Source organism: Dicentrarchus labrax, unplaced genomic scaffold, assembly GCF_905237075.1.
Source record: "Dicentrarchus labrax unplaced genomic scaffold, dlabrax2021, whole genome shotgun sequence".
NCBI lineage: Eukaryota > Metazoa > Chordata > Actinopteri > Moronidae > Dicentrarchus > Dicentrarchus labrax.
Window position 1 is genome coordinate 26,820,911 of NW_026136711.1, and position 18,560 is coordinate 26,839,470.

The window sequence follows — 18,560 nt, forward strand, 5'->3', positions numbered from 1 at the left end:
CCACTTGCGTGTCCGTTTTCCTAGGTAGTTGTCAGACAGTTGGTCTACCATCGACCATCCTTCGTTAGTACTGCGTTCACGGCATATCTGACATCCCCCTGACATAAGGTGTAACACACACATGGGTCTGTACACCCTCACACACCACCGGTAGTTTAACAAGCTGCCAGTGTGTTTGGTGCAAAACAAGTTTCTGGACAAGGAGAACAAACATAGAATTTGCACATATATAAATTCTGTTGAAGTAGCTTGAACCAAAGCTCTATATCCAAGGCAAGAAATCGAAGAAGTGTTTTGTTGTTTTCCATCTGTCAGAATAAGCTGGTTAATAGTGGCAGATAAGCCAGTGATTGTAAAATGTTCTTAAGCTGGGGAGGGACTGAAATTAATAGGACGTGGCAGGATGTCTCCAGAGGATCTCACTGACTGAGAAGTTCTTGATCGTACTTATCCTGAATTTGAAATCTAAAGCAAACTTAATAATATAATAATATATCTTTTTTTTTTTATTTAGCTGCAGAAGGAGGAGAAAACTTTGCACATACTGTCTGCTTTTGAGTTTGATGCTGGTTTGAAAGTATGCACACTTGTTACACTACAATACTATTACTATATACCACTATATTTACAAGAATGTTGAACCACGTATATCCCTTTAATCAGTTTTTTCATGCAATATAGCTTGAATGCATAATTGCATGCATTCTAGGACGCTTCCAAAATACGACCTGCCCACCACATTTATCCTTAAATCACCACTGCTGTGTTTGATTATGACAACCATGCAATCTTTAGCGCCAGCACAGGAAACTCACCTCCACGGCTAATAAAACAAATGGATGGATTTAGTTTTACAAGAAGGATTCATTTGTAAATGTCAGACAGAAAGGGACCATTTATTTCACAAAGGGCCATTCATTCATTTCTCCCTGAGCGGCAAATAGGAGGCATCAGGCCTGTGGGGACTTGGAGACTGTTTGCTATAGCTAGCGGCCGTACTCTGAAAGTCATTCATCAGAACCATTTCCCCCTTCCCAAACTCTCCCCAGCCCAGCTGTCATGATGCTGCCAAGATGAATCAGCTGTGTCATCCTGTGTTTCCCTGTTCAGGCAGGGATACTCTTACTGGCCCTTGGGCTGTAAATATAAATCTGCTCCATCCAGCCACAGTACTCATACAGTAGGACTCCTGAATCCATTTTCAGATTAATGCATTGACGTGTCATAGATGGTGGTGCTGCCACACTCAGTCCTTTCATAACACAAGAAAAGAGCCTTTAAAGACCATCTTGTCGAAAGATTGGTGATGTTAGGTTAACAGGTCTCGGTACCCATTGAATTCTTGCCACATGCCAGCTTTGAACAGCATTTAAACATCTGTTCTGAAGCTGGGTTGTGCACACTACAGTAATATTACTGGTGTTTATTTTTCAACACAGCAATATGTTTCCCAAGGCAGTGCACGCTACTTTTTAAACAGCTCAAAGGCTTCACACTGTGCTTACAGCCACAGCTTCTCTAATGTACAATCACTGTAAAATGGGTCAACATGGGCTTTTAAAGACTCATACTAATTTTAATATTTTTAGCCTGAGCTCACCCATGTCCAATATGTTTGTGCTATTAAATCTGAGCCATTTTGTGTGCCAAAAACATGCTAGTATAATAATCTGTGTTTCTGACTCTGAGTGACTAGAAGTACTACAATAAAGTTCAATATTATGAAACTAATGCCATGAATAACATCATATTTTTGTTAGTTTTTGTTAAAAAAAATGCAAACAGCTGTTAAGTGTACATTTTATATCATCATTATATCATCTTTGTTCACAGCCAAACAACATTTTAAGTATATAAATAGTTTTTATTATTTAATTTAATTGTCATTGAAGGGATAGTTCAAATTCATATTAAACAACTAGAAATGTATTATTAGGATTATTTTTGACATCATGTGACGGGCCGGAGGGAGGGGGCCGGCAGTTTGAGATGCCTGTTTAGCAAGGTAGCATGACTCAAAATCAAGAGCAAAAAAAAAGAGAAATTGATTTTCCAGTAGACTGAATAATGATAATTACAAACATTTACAGCATGTTCTACTTATTCACACACTTTGAATATTCTGCAGCAGTCAGACTGTAATAATATATTTTACTTTAAAAATCAAGGGTGTGTATTCACAGCACTTACACAATGTGGCTTTCAATACTTTAATACTGCTGTTGACAGTGTCACACAGTATTGAGCTTTCTTTCAATGTCACTACCTGAAGCTCTGTGTTCACAAGCTTGCAGTGAACTCCCGAGCTACTTCCACTGACTCTCTCACTCACATTGTTTTTACAGTAAAGCGACATTTACCTGACGCAGTATTTAATTCAACCTTATTGCCCAGGAGATTCAAAAGGCTTTTGGAAAAGTGGCCTTTCTGACACTTTTCCCTTGCAGCAGATCATGTACACAATTATCCTCAAAATTGTCTCTGTAAATCTCCACCTGCTCCTCTGTCAGCCCCTGCAGCAACAGGACCCTGACTGCTGCTGCTCCCCATGCCTCCACCCTCTTTCTCTTCCTTTGCTCTGTCCTTTGCCATCTCCTTCCCTCCCTCTTTCTTTGCCTTCTCCCTTGCGAATGCTTTGGCACCAAACATTCCCAGCAGGAGACAGAGAAGAGACAGCAGCAACCAAGAGAAGCAGAAAGAATACGGAGATCACAGAAAAAAGAGGAGGGAAGATGGAGGCAGAGTAGAGAACAAAGGTGTGTATGTGAGAAGGGTTTACTTAAAAAGAAAAAAAGACACACAACGGAGAATTGGCAGGATGAGGATGAGGGGAAGTGCATTGTGTTTATGTCCTGGCATACAGACAGGGGGGTTGTACTTTAAGTATTGAGGGTAAACAGAGAGAAGGGAGGTAATGATAGAGGTCGAGTTTGTACAACCAAGTAGATTGAAGAGATAGTGGTAAGGAGAGAGGCTGGGAGAGGAGCTGGGCGGCGTTGCTCGCCTCGTGTCCTGTAGTTTGACTCTACACATGTCAAGGTCCATGCTGGCCAGCTCCACCCAGATCCGGACCCAGAATGACAGTTTGATTAAGTGCCCAGTGCCTCGACATCCCACAGCTCTTACAAACAAACCGCTGCCATCAGTGCAGGCAGTCAGACACACAGAGCAATGAGGACCCCAAAGGTGTATTTACCCCGCAGCATCCGCTTACACCAGAGAGGATATTCATGTCGCTCCTGTCACTTGCTTTTTCAGATATATTATTGATGGCATACACATTTTCATTGATCTCAGTAGATGTCCCATTGAAATCATCCAACAGGTAGTGTAGCTATTCTGCAGTTATTTCTTTATTGAATTTTAGCATTAATATATCCACAAGTAGATGCATAACAGTTAACTTGAATATAACACTAAGCATCATGCTATAACCTCAACTGCAAAGTGTTTTCTTATCCAATCTCCAAGACCCTCCCACTTACCCCTTCCAATGGGCAAAAGAATAATAATAATAAATATAACATATGTGTATCTTTCCAATGTCTACAGATTTATTTACATGCACACTTGCATATACAAGTGCAACCCATTAGTGTTCTACACACGTACACACACATATGCCATATCTACAGTATATAGCAGAAAGCCCCTGTACAAGGTCTGCAGTGTCTGCATGTACCGTACTGGACAATATAGCATTCATTATTCCCAACACATCTCAGTTATAGGCAAAATGGATTCAATTCATTTTGGAATAAGGCTCTAACATAACAAAATGTGGAAGCGCTGTGAATACTTTCCGTATGCACTGTATGTAGCTACACATTAAAGATGAAAGATTAAAGATCAGAAGTACCCAGCAGTTGGTTCTGTGATGTGTGTCAACTTCACATTTGCACCACACATTCGAATACTAAAGGTGGTGGTCTTGAAAAAAGAAAAAAATATCCCAGCATGTAATTCCACCCTGAGCATTGCACACACTGCATGCCAAAAGGTGTAATCATGGCTGGGTTTCTAAAATGACTGATAAGATATGACGTCAAGTGGCAGCTATTAAATTTCTGTGCCTGTCGGTGCCTTTTCATTCATCTTCAGTTGGCTTTTAAGCATTCGCTGCTTCAGTGACTTCACTGATTGAAATTGAAGTCTTTTTCTCATTTAGAGGAACTGTCAAAGCAAAAATTCCCCCCCCCCAAAAGAAACAGCCATACTGATTACTCTTATTCTCATAAGTTTCGAACGATCAAGCAACTAATACTGTGGTGTTTAATAGCCTGCGATGGAAATTCGTGACATCTGTTTGCAATGGATACTGACATTTGTGGACTGAGAATGTTTCCGTAATTACATCCCTTTTTGTTTCATTGTAGTGCTGCTGACAGGTCTGGACGCCAAAATGTGTCCATAAATTCACCCGGCACTCTGTCAGTGTGTTACTGAAAGTCGCCATCAGCTTTATGCTTAACAGCTTTAGGATTTGCCTCAATAACATCATTGAAATGACTCTGCAAGAGACAGATTCACACTCTATAATGAAGATTGGGATGTGATTATAGTAATGCCATGTGTGTATATCCCTTTAGGGCAACAACAGTCTTGGGATGTCTGAACTCTTCTCGTCTTTGAATAAATAAGTAAGCAAGCGTTTCATAGACCCAGAAGTTCTGCTTTGGGAATATACACAACATTCAAAAATCAATACTCTTCTGGCCAAAGTCTGCATTTTTCTGCCCAGTACTAATCAAGGAAACAGCTTTTTTATGGGATTCATTTTTTATTTCTCTTTAGTCACTCTTCAGGGAAAGGTGTGTTTGAAACAGTGTCTCCCCTACACCCATTAGTAAATTCACAGTTTATTTTAGGAGCCAGTCAATCAAACAGAATATTTATCTACATCTCAGATACTTAGATATTAATAGACTTATATGTGCTCACAGTCCCCTAACGAATATCCGAGTTTGCTTTCATAATGGTTTCATTAGTAAAAGTCTTTAACCGCAGTTTCAGAGCAGCGTGCATTTGTTATGCTGTTGTTGTTACACTTGCTGTGGGATTGTGTTTCTCTGTCAAGCCAGTACATCATTATCCCTTCACCCAGACGGATTAGCTTGTTGCACAGAGCCTCTCCTCCGATATGTCTCTCTCTTGATGAGCTGTCTGGGGAAACGGGGTAGAACAAATGCTCTTAAATGCCAGAAGTGTCAGGATCCATCTCCGCTGAATTCTGATGCACCACCCACCAAGTTTTTAAATATAAATTACAAATAATCTATACACGCCAAACTTCACTGCCATGTTCTCACTTTCTTGCTCTCCCGTTCACAGGTATGTGGTGTTCTGTACTTGAAACACAGCTGCATTAAAAAAAAAAAACACAACGGTGTGTGATTGTGTTCTTTAACTGTAAAGCAAATGTGGGCCCACAGTTGAGCAGCCATTTCCCATGACACCCTCGCTCGTTAAACCATGAGTAATCACCGGAGTAGGAGACTTGATCGTCCTCAGAAGGGACATTATGACGTGTGTTACAGTATATCGCCAGCGAAAGAACCAGAGAGTGAGGAAAGTATGAGTAAGGAGGCTGTATCCTCCATGAACCCAGAGTCATGGAGAGAGATTAAACTGCTGGTGGCTGGCTGATCTCATCGGTTCCCAGTAGCGCTTGACTCTCCTCTCGTGTACACTCTATGTGTACAATCATGTAGTCTGTGGGTGGATGAGGTATCGACTGGACAAAATAGCAGCCCAGTATCCCCACGAATTGCACCAGTGTAGGAAGTAGAGTGACCGTTGTGTAGTGAGGCAGAACAATGTGTGAGTGTGGACATCAGGGTGGTGGATGAGCGTCTAACTTTGATGCAGGAGACCGGAGTTTGTGTCACATCACAGACCTGCAATTAACATTCACTGGTCCTCAATCTTTCCCTGACTTTAACTGAGTAATTTAATTGTCCAACCCTAACTTTAGTTTATTTGCCATTACCACAATCTTTAACCATACCTGATGAATAAAATTCATCATGTTACTTTCAGTTCAGTCTCTATTTTGATAATTAAATATACACTCTCATTGCTCTCTGTCCTAAAAAAATGTATGTATTTAATAAATAACAGGCCAGGAAGCACGACTCAACAGGAGTTGCAGAGGATTTTGTCTGATCTGAAAAAATAAAGGTTTACTTTCACTTTCACAAGACCAGGTAATACAGCAGGATCTACCTTAAGGCCTTCCTGATGTCAGTTCATATTGTGCACATCAGAAAGTGTTATAGATAAATTAATCAGCATGGCTTTGGGAAGTATTTGGTTCTAGATGCTCTGTGATGTAATGACTGTACTGGCAGGGCTTGTTGGTGAACTGCATTAGCTCATGAGCTAACAGCGCTGTCCGTCACAATAGCTCCCAAAGCTTCTTTCTATTTCCTCTCTACTGTACTGTTTTGTTTACTCCCCCTTAGCATTTTGTTCACCCAGTGTTCAGTCATATAAAAATAGTTATTGAAGAGGGAAAATAAAGCTCTCCTGACCTTTAGCAAGCTCAGTCGCTAACGGGACAATAAGTTCACACAGTTTATTCTGCAGACTTACTTGTACCATCGACTCTTGTCTCATAACTGTCAGCAAATGTATCCTTAAAGAGAGAAAGATAAGAAAAATTGCTTCACTACGTACTCCTCATTCATGCTCTCTTTCTCTTTCTCACACCATTTCCACCTCACCTCTTTTACACACACACACACACACACACACACACACACACTGTGCCCAAAAGTAGGAGCAGAGAGTGAGAATTAGGCCTGCATGATGTCCAGCTTTCACTCTGGATTGGAACACTGTGTGATGATGACCAACCAAGCATGAACCACCACTTAACCAACACCGCCCCCAAGAGAGAGATGGTGTTCCCGAAACGCTTCGTCAATAGTGCATTCAAGCTTCTGTCGCATCCCTGAAACAGGTTTCCCTCCTCACAGCCAAAGTGGAGCACCACAGGGTCAAAAAATCCATTACATCCAAGTCGGGCTCTTCGGGACTTTGTCAGATTCTTTAAAGAAGTGAAACATGATTTGCATAAATTAACCAGCAGCATCTTGACCTTTTTGTTTTGCCCCTAACATTTCACTTCTTCCACTGAAACACATCAGAGAATTGACAATCAGGAACGTCAACCTGTTTGCTTACACAGGAGTGTCACCAAAATGTTAAGCACCAAGTGAACATTTTCATCCACCGTTGGATCTGCAGTATTCAACTGGAGGAGCAGTAATGAAACAGACTACAGTCTCTACTGCATTACCTTCTGTAATGCACTGTTCAATTTTGAGGAAGAACACAAATTGTGGCCCAGGAGGGATTACTGTGCATTTGTGAGGTGGTGTGGTGTGTATGTGTGTGAGTGAGAGAGAGAGGGGGGAGAGAGAAAGAGAGGAGAGAGAGAGAGAGAGACTATAGGTGTGTGTGACAGGCTTGAAAAGGGAGACAAATGTTCTGTAGCTTCTAAGGCCAATGATTTCATTCAGCAAACAGCACTGAGGATAGGCTGTGTGTGTGTGTGTGTGTGTGTGTGTGTGTGTGTGTGTGTGTGTGTGTGCGTGCGTGCGTGCGTGCGTGCGTGGCGTGAGGGTGGAGGGAGAGGCGGGGATGGAAAAGTAAGAATCAAGATATGGAGGCAAACAGAAGGAACGCGTAATTGCAAGCTGACTGTGATTGTAACTAAATCCGATGTCTCTTGAGTATTTCTTCAGATTCTCAAAGACTAACTGCTTGTAATTTGGATGGAATAATCCCCTGGTCTCCTGTTGCTGCACAGTAGCGCATTAAATCATTCTGAGGAACTTAGCTTCTCCCCGGACAAGCTGAGGGAGCGCTGTGCGACTGACGGAATACTCCCCCGTCGCCGCCACAAGCTGCTGCTCAGTGCCTGAGAGGACCGAGCGGAGCTGCGTGCGTTTCACTCTCTCTCTCTCACTCTCTCTCTCTCTCTCTCTCTCTCTCTCTCTCTCCAAAGTCTCTGACGAACAGCAGCCATCTGAGAGCGCATAGGCGAGTTTAGGCTCATTCACTGTGACCACAGCGGGACCGATGTTGAAAGCGCGCAGCAGCCCTGCTCCAAAATGTGCCAGTGCGACTCATCTGGATCGAAACCGAGACCGGGCTCCCTGGCCGACGCCGGGAAGCTCTTCTTGAAACACACCACCTTGCATGGCTTGAGGCACATCTTCATCAGCGGCTCCTACCCGCGGAGAGTCGCGTGGCTGCTGGCTTTCCTGGCCGCCCTGGCTCTGCTCTTCACCTGGTCCTCAAACAGAGTGCGGTACCTGCTCTCCTCGCCCGTGTACACCAAGGCGCACATGGTGTACGCCAAGCGACTGGTCTTCCCCGCCGTCACCATATGTAACCAGAACCTGCTGCTGCCGCGGCGCATGAAGAAGACGGACATATTCAGCGCGGGGAGGTGGCTGGGACTTTTTGGGAGGAACTGGCAGGTCTCCCCCGCTGCGAGAGAGGCGCTCACACCTCTGAGGGGAGACGGTGGCGACAGCGCCGGGGGCGAGCCGCCCTGGTCCCCTCTGTCACGGATTTTGGACTTCAATCACTTTCTTCCTCCTCCGCGGGAGTCCCAGCCGTCCATGAGGCAACTGCTGGACCGGCTGGGACACCAGCTGGAGGAGATGCTGTTGTACTGTCGGTACCAAGGAGAGCTCTGTGGGCCGCGCAATTTCAGCACCGTGAGTGTCGTCAAAGTTCAGTTCTTTGTTTTAACTCCCTCCGCCCCCCACCCGCCCCCCTCCCAACAGGTTGATGCAGCTTTTAGAGGTGGTTGCAGCCTTTTTTCGGTTGTGAGGCTGAGTCAGAAGGGTGAATTGCCTGTCACCAGGCTATCTTTCATGTGTTGTGCGGATAGATGTCAACTCGCGGTGTAATAAATTTGCTTTGAACGCACGCAATAACCAAGCTGTACCCAATGCGCATTCCTCTGCGCTGTTGCTTGGTAATGCGCCTCGGTGGTTCAATTAACTCTCTCTCTACCCCTTAAGCTCTCGCCATATAAATATCGCTATAATATTTCGCTATAGACTTATGTGTTGCACTCCATAGAGAGTTTACAGTGATTTGTCTTTCATAATTGGGTTTCACCTCACAATGTGTCCCATAATAATGCTTTATTTTTTCCCCTGTAGTTTCCCTCAATCGCCTGACTTGACAACATTGCCGGTGGTGTGATATTTTGCATTTTAAAATTTATTAGAGAATGTCATCTGTTCTTCACTCATCTCATCTCCCTCTAGTCACAAAAATAGACACTGTGGAAAATTATGGTTGTAAATTCCACACCAAACAATATCAGAAGTTTAATAATTTTGTCAGAGATTATTGCAAAACCCAGCAGTCTTCTACATTCCCCATATGGTCTGAAGGGGTCCCTCCTCTGTCTTCCATCACTGCTGGATCGATGTGTGTACAATCCTATGCTCACAAGAGACCAATCTGCCCCTAATGAAGACTTTTGATTCATTTAGCAACGTTTTACAACACACCCTGACACTATGATGGAAAACAGTTAGTGTTGGCCTCATTGGTAAACTGCAGCCCTATTGATTGCACTCCATCATCGCCTGGAGAACAATGTGAAAGCCAAATGTTGCTCTCTCTCTCTCTCCCACCTCATTACCCAAATTTGTTTTCAGTTAAGTAGATTTTCTTCTGGTGTTTAAAACACAGTTTGATGTTGGGAAATCAGGGTTTTTTTTCCTTGCCATATGCAGCAGGCATGACTGAGGATTATTTTATGTTTTGAGGGAGATTTATAATTTCAAACTGCTTGCCTTGGTGGCAGTGTCATCAAACCGTATCCCAAAATAATGCATCAAAAAGTTGCTTTTATTTCTTCACAAATTTAAATCGGGAACCACAAAACAAGTTATCACAGTCAAACACATTTCTTCCTACCAACATCTTTAGGAACCCTCTCATATGTTTTAAAGGGTGACCAAGCAACAGCAACCTATTTCAGAGATAAACATGATTTTGAGGTCTGAGTTTTGGGGATATGTGCAAGCGCATAGATAATCGATGATGCCCTGCTTGGCCTCAGGGCGGACAAGACGAGCCGTCGGCATGAGTCAGACCAATAGAATCAGTCACACTTGAGAAGTGAGGTGTGAAGGAGGAGGCCGAGCCTGCCTACGTACAATAGGTTTCAGGATGTATTGACTTTTGTGCAAGAACCCCTCCATGTGTCCCCGTCTCTCTTGAAACTCTTTAAATTTGGTCCACTGGCCTCATCAATCCATCGTTCCCTCCATGCAGCTGCTCCATCCTTCTTTATCCGTGCTTTAGCAGCACACATGCTTAATTCTCATCAGGCAGACCTCGCCTCTCTCTCAGGTCTTAGACATTGATTTCAGTTAGGAAATCCATCCAAGAACATGCAGTCGTCCCCTGTCCCTCCTGTGCAACCTATTGACTGGCAGATTTCCACCTAGTTTGCTTAAATCTTACTGGGGAGTCTAATTTGACATCTGTTTACTCTCTATATATCCTGTCTGGATAATCAGTGTGTCAGGGTGCTTCTGTTTTGTAGACTGATGGATGAAATGTTAAAACTACAGCTTCTCCAAGCTACTGGCAATAATTTGGATTGGTGGACTTGTTTTTTGCTTTTTATCTGATATAAGTAGCTACATTATATGCACTGATCAGCCATAACATTATGAGCACTGACAGAAGTGTAAGGACACTGATTATCTTGTTATCATGGCCCCTGTCTGTGGGTGGGATATATTAGGCAGCAAGTGAACATTTTGTCCTCAAAGTTGTCAAGGATGTTAGAAACATGAAAAATGGGAAGTGTGAGGTTTTGAGCGACTTTGACAAGGGCCGAATTGTGATGGCTAGACGACTGGGTCAGAGCATCTCCAAACCTACAGCTCTTGTGGGGTGTTCCCAGTCTGCAGTGGTCAGTACCTATCAAAAGGGGTCCAAGGAAGGAAAAGCGGTGAACCGGAGGCTCTTTGATGCATGTGGGGAGTGAACGCTGGCCCGTGTGGTCCGATCCAACAGACGAACTACTGAAGCTCAAACTGCTGAAAAAGTTAATGCTGGTTCTGATAGAAAGTCGTCAGAACAACAGATTGTTGGGTATAGGGCTGCAGAACATTATGACCAGCAGGGTGCCCAGGTGGTCATAATGTTATGGCTGATCAGTGTATGTTTAATGTTTACAGAATGGTTACAGTAATGTGTAATAAAACATTAGAAGTTTATCATTAGTTTATCATATTATCACCTTATAATGTTGCTATTGCAAACTTGTTTGCAGTAAACAGTTGGCTATTTACACATCCAGCAGGCACGGAAACAGTGTTGGGGTTGTTTCTCATTCAAAGTAATACATTACACATTACTTGTTTCCTTTTTTTAAGAGTAAAACATTACTTAATTACTCCCTATGGAAATTAATTTGCTACAGTACTCATAATACGACATTTGCATTACGCCACAACATCGGCGGCGATGCACTGTCATGTCATGTGAGCTGCATTTAAGGAGCCAAACACACTTAACAGCTCACTTGAGTCACTCGCTCACCAAATTATGGCTTTATAGTAGCCCTGCCCAGCTTATTTGATGTGTTTATCACTAAATCAGTGGGTTTGCCTCCTGAGGAGGAGTCTATCAAATCATTTGTCAGACAGCCTGTTCCTCCTCAGAGTCAGCACAAGACTGCCCAGGCTGAAGAGCCTCTCCACAGGTGAACTAGACAGAGTTGCTGTGTTGAATTTCATTGATATTTGTATAATATAATTAAAGAACTAACACAAGTAACAACATAATTGCTTCATTAATAACTGTAATGTGATTATTAAATTTAGGAACAGTAATGCATTACAGACAAATGACAAATAATGTTTTGGACACTGAGCAACATGCATATATTAACACAGCACATGTTCATTTAGAGTCGGGTTTCTGGCCACCTGATAAATGTGTGTCCAATATTCACTAATCTCTTTTCATCTCAGTTTTGCTCTCCACCAACTCTGTGGCTGTTTGAGCTCTTTGTGTAGACCAGCTAGTTGCTAACTTTGTCAGTCTGTTGTTTGGTGCTGGACAGGTAGTGCAGAGTAAGTTGATTCTGATATCAGAGCTTTTTCACTGAAAACAGCCACCTGCTCTGTCTGAAAAGAGAGTGAACTCACACTCACGTAATACCAAAACAATGAGCTGAAAGATGCCCCAAAAAATATTAATCAGTGCATATTTAACCACGTTAAAGGCAAAAATCTCCCATACTATCTAGCAGCATTAGTCCATAATTCAATGCAACCATACGCATTTTATAACAGGTGTGACTCCTGTGACTCTTTCTGACACCATTCCCCAGCTTTCAGCTCACTCTACCTACACATTTAACTCACACCTGGTCTTTCACAAGTAGTCAGAGGCATTTAGGAAAGTGCAGTACAACAGGTGGACAGAGTAATCCCCGACAGTGTCCTGCGATAAATATTACATTTGTAATGGTGACAAAACAGTCTCACTTCAAGGTCCATTTAGCTTTTCTGAAGCTTTTATTACACCGTTCTCATCAGCAGACTGAGTTTTCTCATTTAATAACTTTATGATCTCATGATTCTGAGCACCTCTAGGACTTCTCATCTATAATATTGCCTTAAGAATTACCGTTCAAAGTTCATTCTTGATCTTTAGTAGCTTTTCTGGATTCTCATCTTCTGTGTGCTATTCATAAAAGCACCAAAACAACTTCTGAAAGGACCTTGAGGTGAGATTTGAGAATTACAATAATGTTCAGATTTATTGAGGGTGGGTTTAAAGTGTTGATGCAAATGTGTAGTACATGTTTTGCTTGTGGAGTTGAATTGGATTGTAGTATATCATAAGATGTCCACTGTATTGTTCAGCACTCCCTCCCTACACAGATGAAGTACAATGACAGAGTTGATACACCAGAAAAGTAAATTGCCACACTGCTCATGTGTGTTGGTCATAAATTAATTACATATAATACAGTCAGAATATCAGCAGATTCTATTTTTAGCTGAGTTGATTCAGTGCCAAGTAAAAGCCAGGCAATCTTTCATAGGTTTGTGTTTTTAACACATAGCACCTCTGTGCTCAGCTCTGATGGAGAGGGGGGAAAGTGGTTCCCTGGCAACTTTAGGGAACAGCTTGTGCATCCTTGTCACATTGTCATGTGAAGGATAGCCGAGGGCCATCTCAACAGTCTCGGGCTGTCTGTCTGTGAATTATTTATCGAAGAGAGAGATGGTGACATTTCTACACCCTGCGAGAACAAGAGAGGGTGATGTCTCTCTCAGTGTTTTTCCTCATAGGTGGGGTCGATTTAAATATTTAATTTCCTTGTTTACAAGTTTGGATGACACAGTGGTTCTCATTTTAAATGCAATGTATAGGTCTCAGTATTTAGCAGTGTAAGAACCAAATCTAATACCGGATTTGTCTCTTCAGAAAAGCTGCTTAGGCATCAAAGTCTTTGCTCCCCCCAATGCCACATTTATTTGAGCTATACCGTTAGTAGCAAAAAGTTTCAAATGTCTATCACTGTGTAGAGCCCTGAATACTACCCTGATTGCTCCGCTCAGTTTTTCAAGTTTTCATTTAAATATTAAGGTTTTGTTTTAGCATTGATGGGGTTTCTGCCTCTGGTAAAAGGCTGCACTAGCTCCTGCGGAATTATTGGGAAGCATTTGGGAAATGTTACACTTCCAACAACATTGAATAAGACAGACTGGCTGTTCGATAGACAAACATGAAGAAGCACAAACCTCAAACATACAGAACACAATGAAGATCCTGACTCCCCAAGGTCACCACAGGCACCCACTGCTGCTGCTCTTCACTCAATGCAGCCATCACAATCTCCTGGTTACCACAGCAACTCTGACTAGGCCTCCTGTAGTCAATTACTACGTTATCAACACATACACACAGATGGCAGGCAGGGGTGGCTGCGCACATTCACACAAATACTGTACACGCACGCCCCGAGTAAGCATGCACGCTCGGGCATGTGCAGACGTGCACACTTCCACACAATCACAAACAATCTTATCAGTGTTTTCTTGATGTTTATCTGTCAAATGCTTTTCCCTTTTCATTGTGAGCAGCATTGCCTCTTTCTCTGAATGTTCAAACTTGTCTCCTAAAGCTGGTAAACGGGTAAAACATTAGATAAAGATTGCCGTAACAAATTGGTTGGATTCAGATTTTTAAGTAAAATGTGTCTTGTTTGGCTGTTGCAAGGTCTTGTGGGAAAAATCTGTGCTTATAAAAGTCTCAGGCTAAAAGCAAAGACCTTATTTTCTGCAGGTTTTACCTTTTCTTAATGTCAAATATTTTGTGCAGCTGGTGCCATGATATCATAAGATTTCTCTGCCTTATATTCCAAAGAGTAAAGATAAACAGTGATCTGATTATGGTGAGAGGCGACTCCAGGACTAAGATGGATTTCAGGGGCATTTTATTGATGTTTGTATCCTGCTCTAGAGTCACGGCACATAGGCGGGCGTTGCAGACTCTGCTTTTGACTCAGTTCTGCCACTTATGCACTTGAAAGGTCACATTTCATATTGTGTCCTAATATCTGAAGGCTTTTTATTACATTTCACCAGTTTGTGTCTTAGAAGCTCCCATATAACCGCACCCTGGGAGGCAATCCATTGTGATCCACGCTCCATTCTTTGCCACACACTTCACTGAACAGGATTCACATTATACTAACTTTTCCTTTATGAAACATGGCTGCAATATTTTCGGCTCTATGCATCTGGTGTTTGTGACATTTGAGTAATTTGTCATAAAGTGCTAATGTCTGACTCATAAGTCAACCATGTAATACGCCTCCTTGTGTGTTCCCAAAGTCCTCACAATACATTCACAAGAAATAAAGCTTCAACATCTTTAGGCACTCTAAGCAAAAAAAAAAAGTCTTTTTGTACAAACTGTCTGTGTTGTGATGTAGTTATTTGGACAGCTATCTTACAATGAAGCCTTATCTCTATTGTATGTTGTGAGTACCGAATATAGACAAAGAGTGGAGGACAAAAAGGAGAAGACTTTTTTCAGTTATTACATCTCCTCTCCTCTTCTCCGCCTCCTCCACTTCCTTTTAGTATTTCCTCATATGAATGTCAAAATGTTGAAGGTTAATGATAAGTTAATTGTGAGCTAGGATGCTTTAAAACAGGGCCTTGACAACAAAGGGAGAGGGAGGAACCTTTTATTTTGGATCATGGCCATAGCTTTCCATTTCCTAATGTCTATGATTCAATTATGCATCCATTAGTTCACTGGTAATCATGTCTTTGCCAATAGGTCAAAGTTGCCTGCTGCGCTCTATAGAAGCTTTCCAGCAGATGCTACTGTACATGCCCGATCAACTAATGAGACAGAGCAAATTCTAGGCATCTAATCCGAGGACAGGTTATGGTTAGGATTTGACGAGACTGCAACATGTTGATTGAACTCCAAGTTGCATCTGCAGATTTGTGTGTCATACTGTGGAGATAAAAGTGGAACTGCAGCATGTCGAGCTCGCTTGATCTGGCCTCCTTTTTTGCAAGATACTTTGAATCCAGTGGGGAGAGAGTAAGAGTGCACTCAGTGATCACTTGATTAGAGCTGAAACAATTTTAATCAAAAGTGCCAAAAATTAATTGGTTCCAGCTTCTTAAAAGTGAATATTTGCTGGTTTTGTAAGCTGAATATTTTTAGATTCAGGACTTGGGTATGTGGTGGGCATACACGTCATTTTTACGGACTAGTTAATTACTCTTAAAAATAACTGGCAGAAGTAAATAATGTAATGTATGTGTAAATCCAGTCTCAAATTAATAAAACAGTTACCATTTTAATTTCCAACAGCCCATGGTCACATATTCACATTGCTTGTTTTATCTGACCAATAGAAAAAATATTATTATAATAATAATAATTCAGTTTACTGTTATATAGGGAAGAAATGCCAACAATTCTAACATTTAAGAAGCTGAACCAGTGAATTTATGGCACTTTTGCTTTAAAAAAATGACAATTATCAAAATAGCTGCCGTTTGATTTTCTCTCAAACAACAGATTCATCAGTTGCCTAATTGTTTAAGCTAATCACATGACAACGGATAGTCACTACTTATCTAAAGTTGTTACATTCTCGGAAACGTTAACAGCCTGTATCTGGAGAACGTTTCACTTCATGCAGTATTTACTATGATGCCGGCAGTCATTGTTGTTGTTGTGTGTGTGAGATTTCTCAGGGACAGGATATCCCACTCTGAAATAAAAGTCATGTCATATTCACTCAAGCACATACTGTATCATGCAGCACTGAGAGGGGTGAGGGCTCCGATTGTCAACAGCATCTCAACACAAAGACCTCCGAGGTCTGCTGCTGACAGTCCAACAAGAACAGGTTACTGTAGGTGCTTTTCAGCTGCTTTTAAAACAATCCCCTGATTGGCACTACCTTTATGTCCACTTCACAAACACACACAGCTGCAAACTAAAATCTTACTTCAGGGTCAGAACTAAATTTAAATGCTCAGTCTTTCTGGCTACCCTGTTGTGTCCACATACCACTAAAATCCCTGTATTTGTCTCTTTGTGTATTTTAGATATTCACACGCTATGGGAAGTGCTACACCTTTAATTCAGGCCAAGATGGACGACCCCTCATGGTGACAATGAAGGGTGGGATGGGCAACGGCCTGGAGCTGATGCTGGATATCCAACAGGATGAATACTTGCCTGTATGGGGAGAAACTGGTAAGCTTATCTGGAGGATACATAACATGAAACACCCAATTCCCAGTTCTGAAGATCTCAGCAAAAAACACAAAATTGGTGTTTATGTTTGCCCTTGAGCGAGTGAAAAAGAGATCTTTTAATCAACTAAACACCAAAGTAGCCAGTTATTTTTAGTGTTGATGCTCTAAGAAATCTATCACAGGGTTCTTCTCTAATCCCTTAGATAGAGGCCCGACTAGGTTATAGTGCATTCCTTAAGAGGACTTTTGATGTAATTGTAAAACTCTAAATCCATTATGGATAGTGAAAATGTGCATACTTGTACTACACCAAATAGGTCCAAATTAGGTTTATCTATATAGCAAAGTTATCCACCTGAACACTTCCATTAATTATGAGTAATGATCCTGAAAAATGCCTCCTCTGATCATTTGAAATGCACTTGCTTTGTCCACAGAATATTATCGACTAATCTGTATAAAGACAGATGGATATTGATCTGGAAAATTTTATTTCATTGTAATATAATTGCATCACTTGTCAGTTAGGCTTCAAGTCCACATGAATCAAACAAGGGCAGAGCCATTTGCCAGATATAAAATCAATGGAGGCTATAGGCTCTTCCATTCAGGGCCGACCCCTCATCAACACAGTTGAGTCTCCTCTGTGTTGCTCCAGGAGACCCTGAAACTCTGATTTTAATGCAGCTGCATATGTTGCTGTGAGTTTGCATCAATATTTTATATGCACTGAGAAATGAATGTAAAGAGACAGTTCACTATGGTCACAAAAAGACTGTGCTCACGATACGCATTAAACATGGAGCACAAAGCGATAAGCTGTGATGTGACTATAATATTTAAATGTAAAGTTTCATCTGCTCAAAGCCTAAATGATTTAATATTATTAATATATAATGCTCTTTATGTAAGATTATTAAATGATTAAAGACTTTTACAAGAGGGGATTTGGTGGAAACCTTAGGATGCAGTAACTACAATACATACACAGTCATTTACTTTGTTCTCATAATCTTCATTATTCTGTTTATTTTACTGTTATTTCATGATTGTTTATATTATTGTCAGAGTCACTTTCTGTACTGAACTTATTAACAAATCACACAAATCACATTATTTATTTATTTTTTGTTTCGAGATGATTGATTTGCAGTTTTCAATTTATTTTGCTGGTAATGCTCAATATTACACTAATTCTTGTTAAAAGTTTGCACTGTAAAGCAGTGGAAATTACCAAAACAAGATACTATTGTCTTAACCACAGTTTCCTTGAATATCAAACTTTGATTGTTTTTCCAAAGACCTGAACCTTTTGTCATTAATGCCCAAAATGATACAGATAAGCCATTGATTAGTCCTATTATAACAGCATTCATTACCTGTTTGTTTAATCTGGCTGGATGCCCTGCAGTGCATAATGTGCCAGTTCAAACACCTGAGGCCTTATTTATCAACACATGCAAGTTCTGAATGTGTGCGTAGGATCTGTCCCTCAGAACAAGAAAATTGGTATTTATCAAACATGTACACGCACAACTTCACACAATGAACATGATAAAAACTCACGTATTTATCCATCTAACATATTATCCATCAAATATACTCAGCACTTCCCTCTGAAAGTCCTAGTAACCTTAATGTAGTTACTTGTTGTGGACATTTTTGGACATAAGTCTCATTTTATGTGCTTTCCTACATTGATACTGGTGTTATTTTTGTTACAATGTGTTCTACAACATTTACATT

General features: G+C 41.3%; 1 protein-coding gene across 3 annotated transcripts in view; it reads left to right on the plus strand.

Annotated features, from left to right (window-relative positions):
- Positions 1–18,560, plus strand: part of asic1b (acid-sensing (proton-gated) ion channel 1b) — a 142,690-nt gene that overhangs the window by 105,031 nt on the left and 19,099 nt on the right. For 2 of the 3 annotated variants that reach the window (XM_051415500.1, XM_051415498.1), the window contains one exon: positions 16,662–16,812. In XM_051415500.1, the coding sequence (XP_051271460.1) occupies positions 16,662–16,812 (151 nt within the window). Of the gene's footprint in view, positions 1–7,650; positions 8,736–16,661; positions 16,813–18,560 lie in introns of those variants that run through there. The other variant, XM_051415499.1, reaches the window with a different exon arrangement.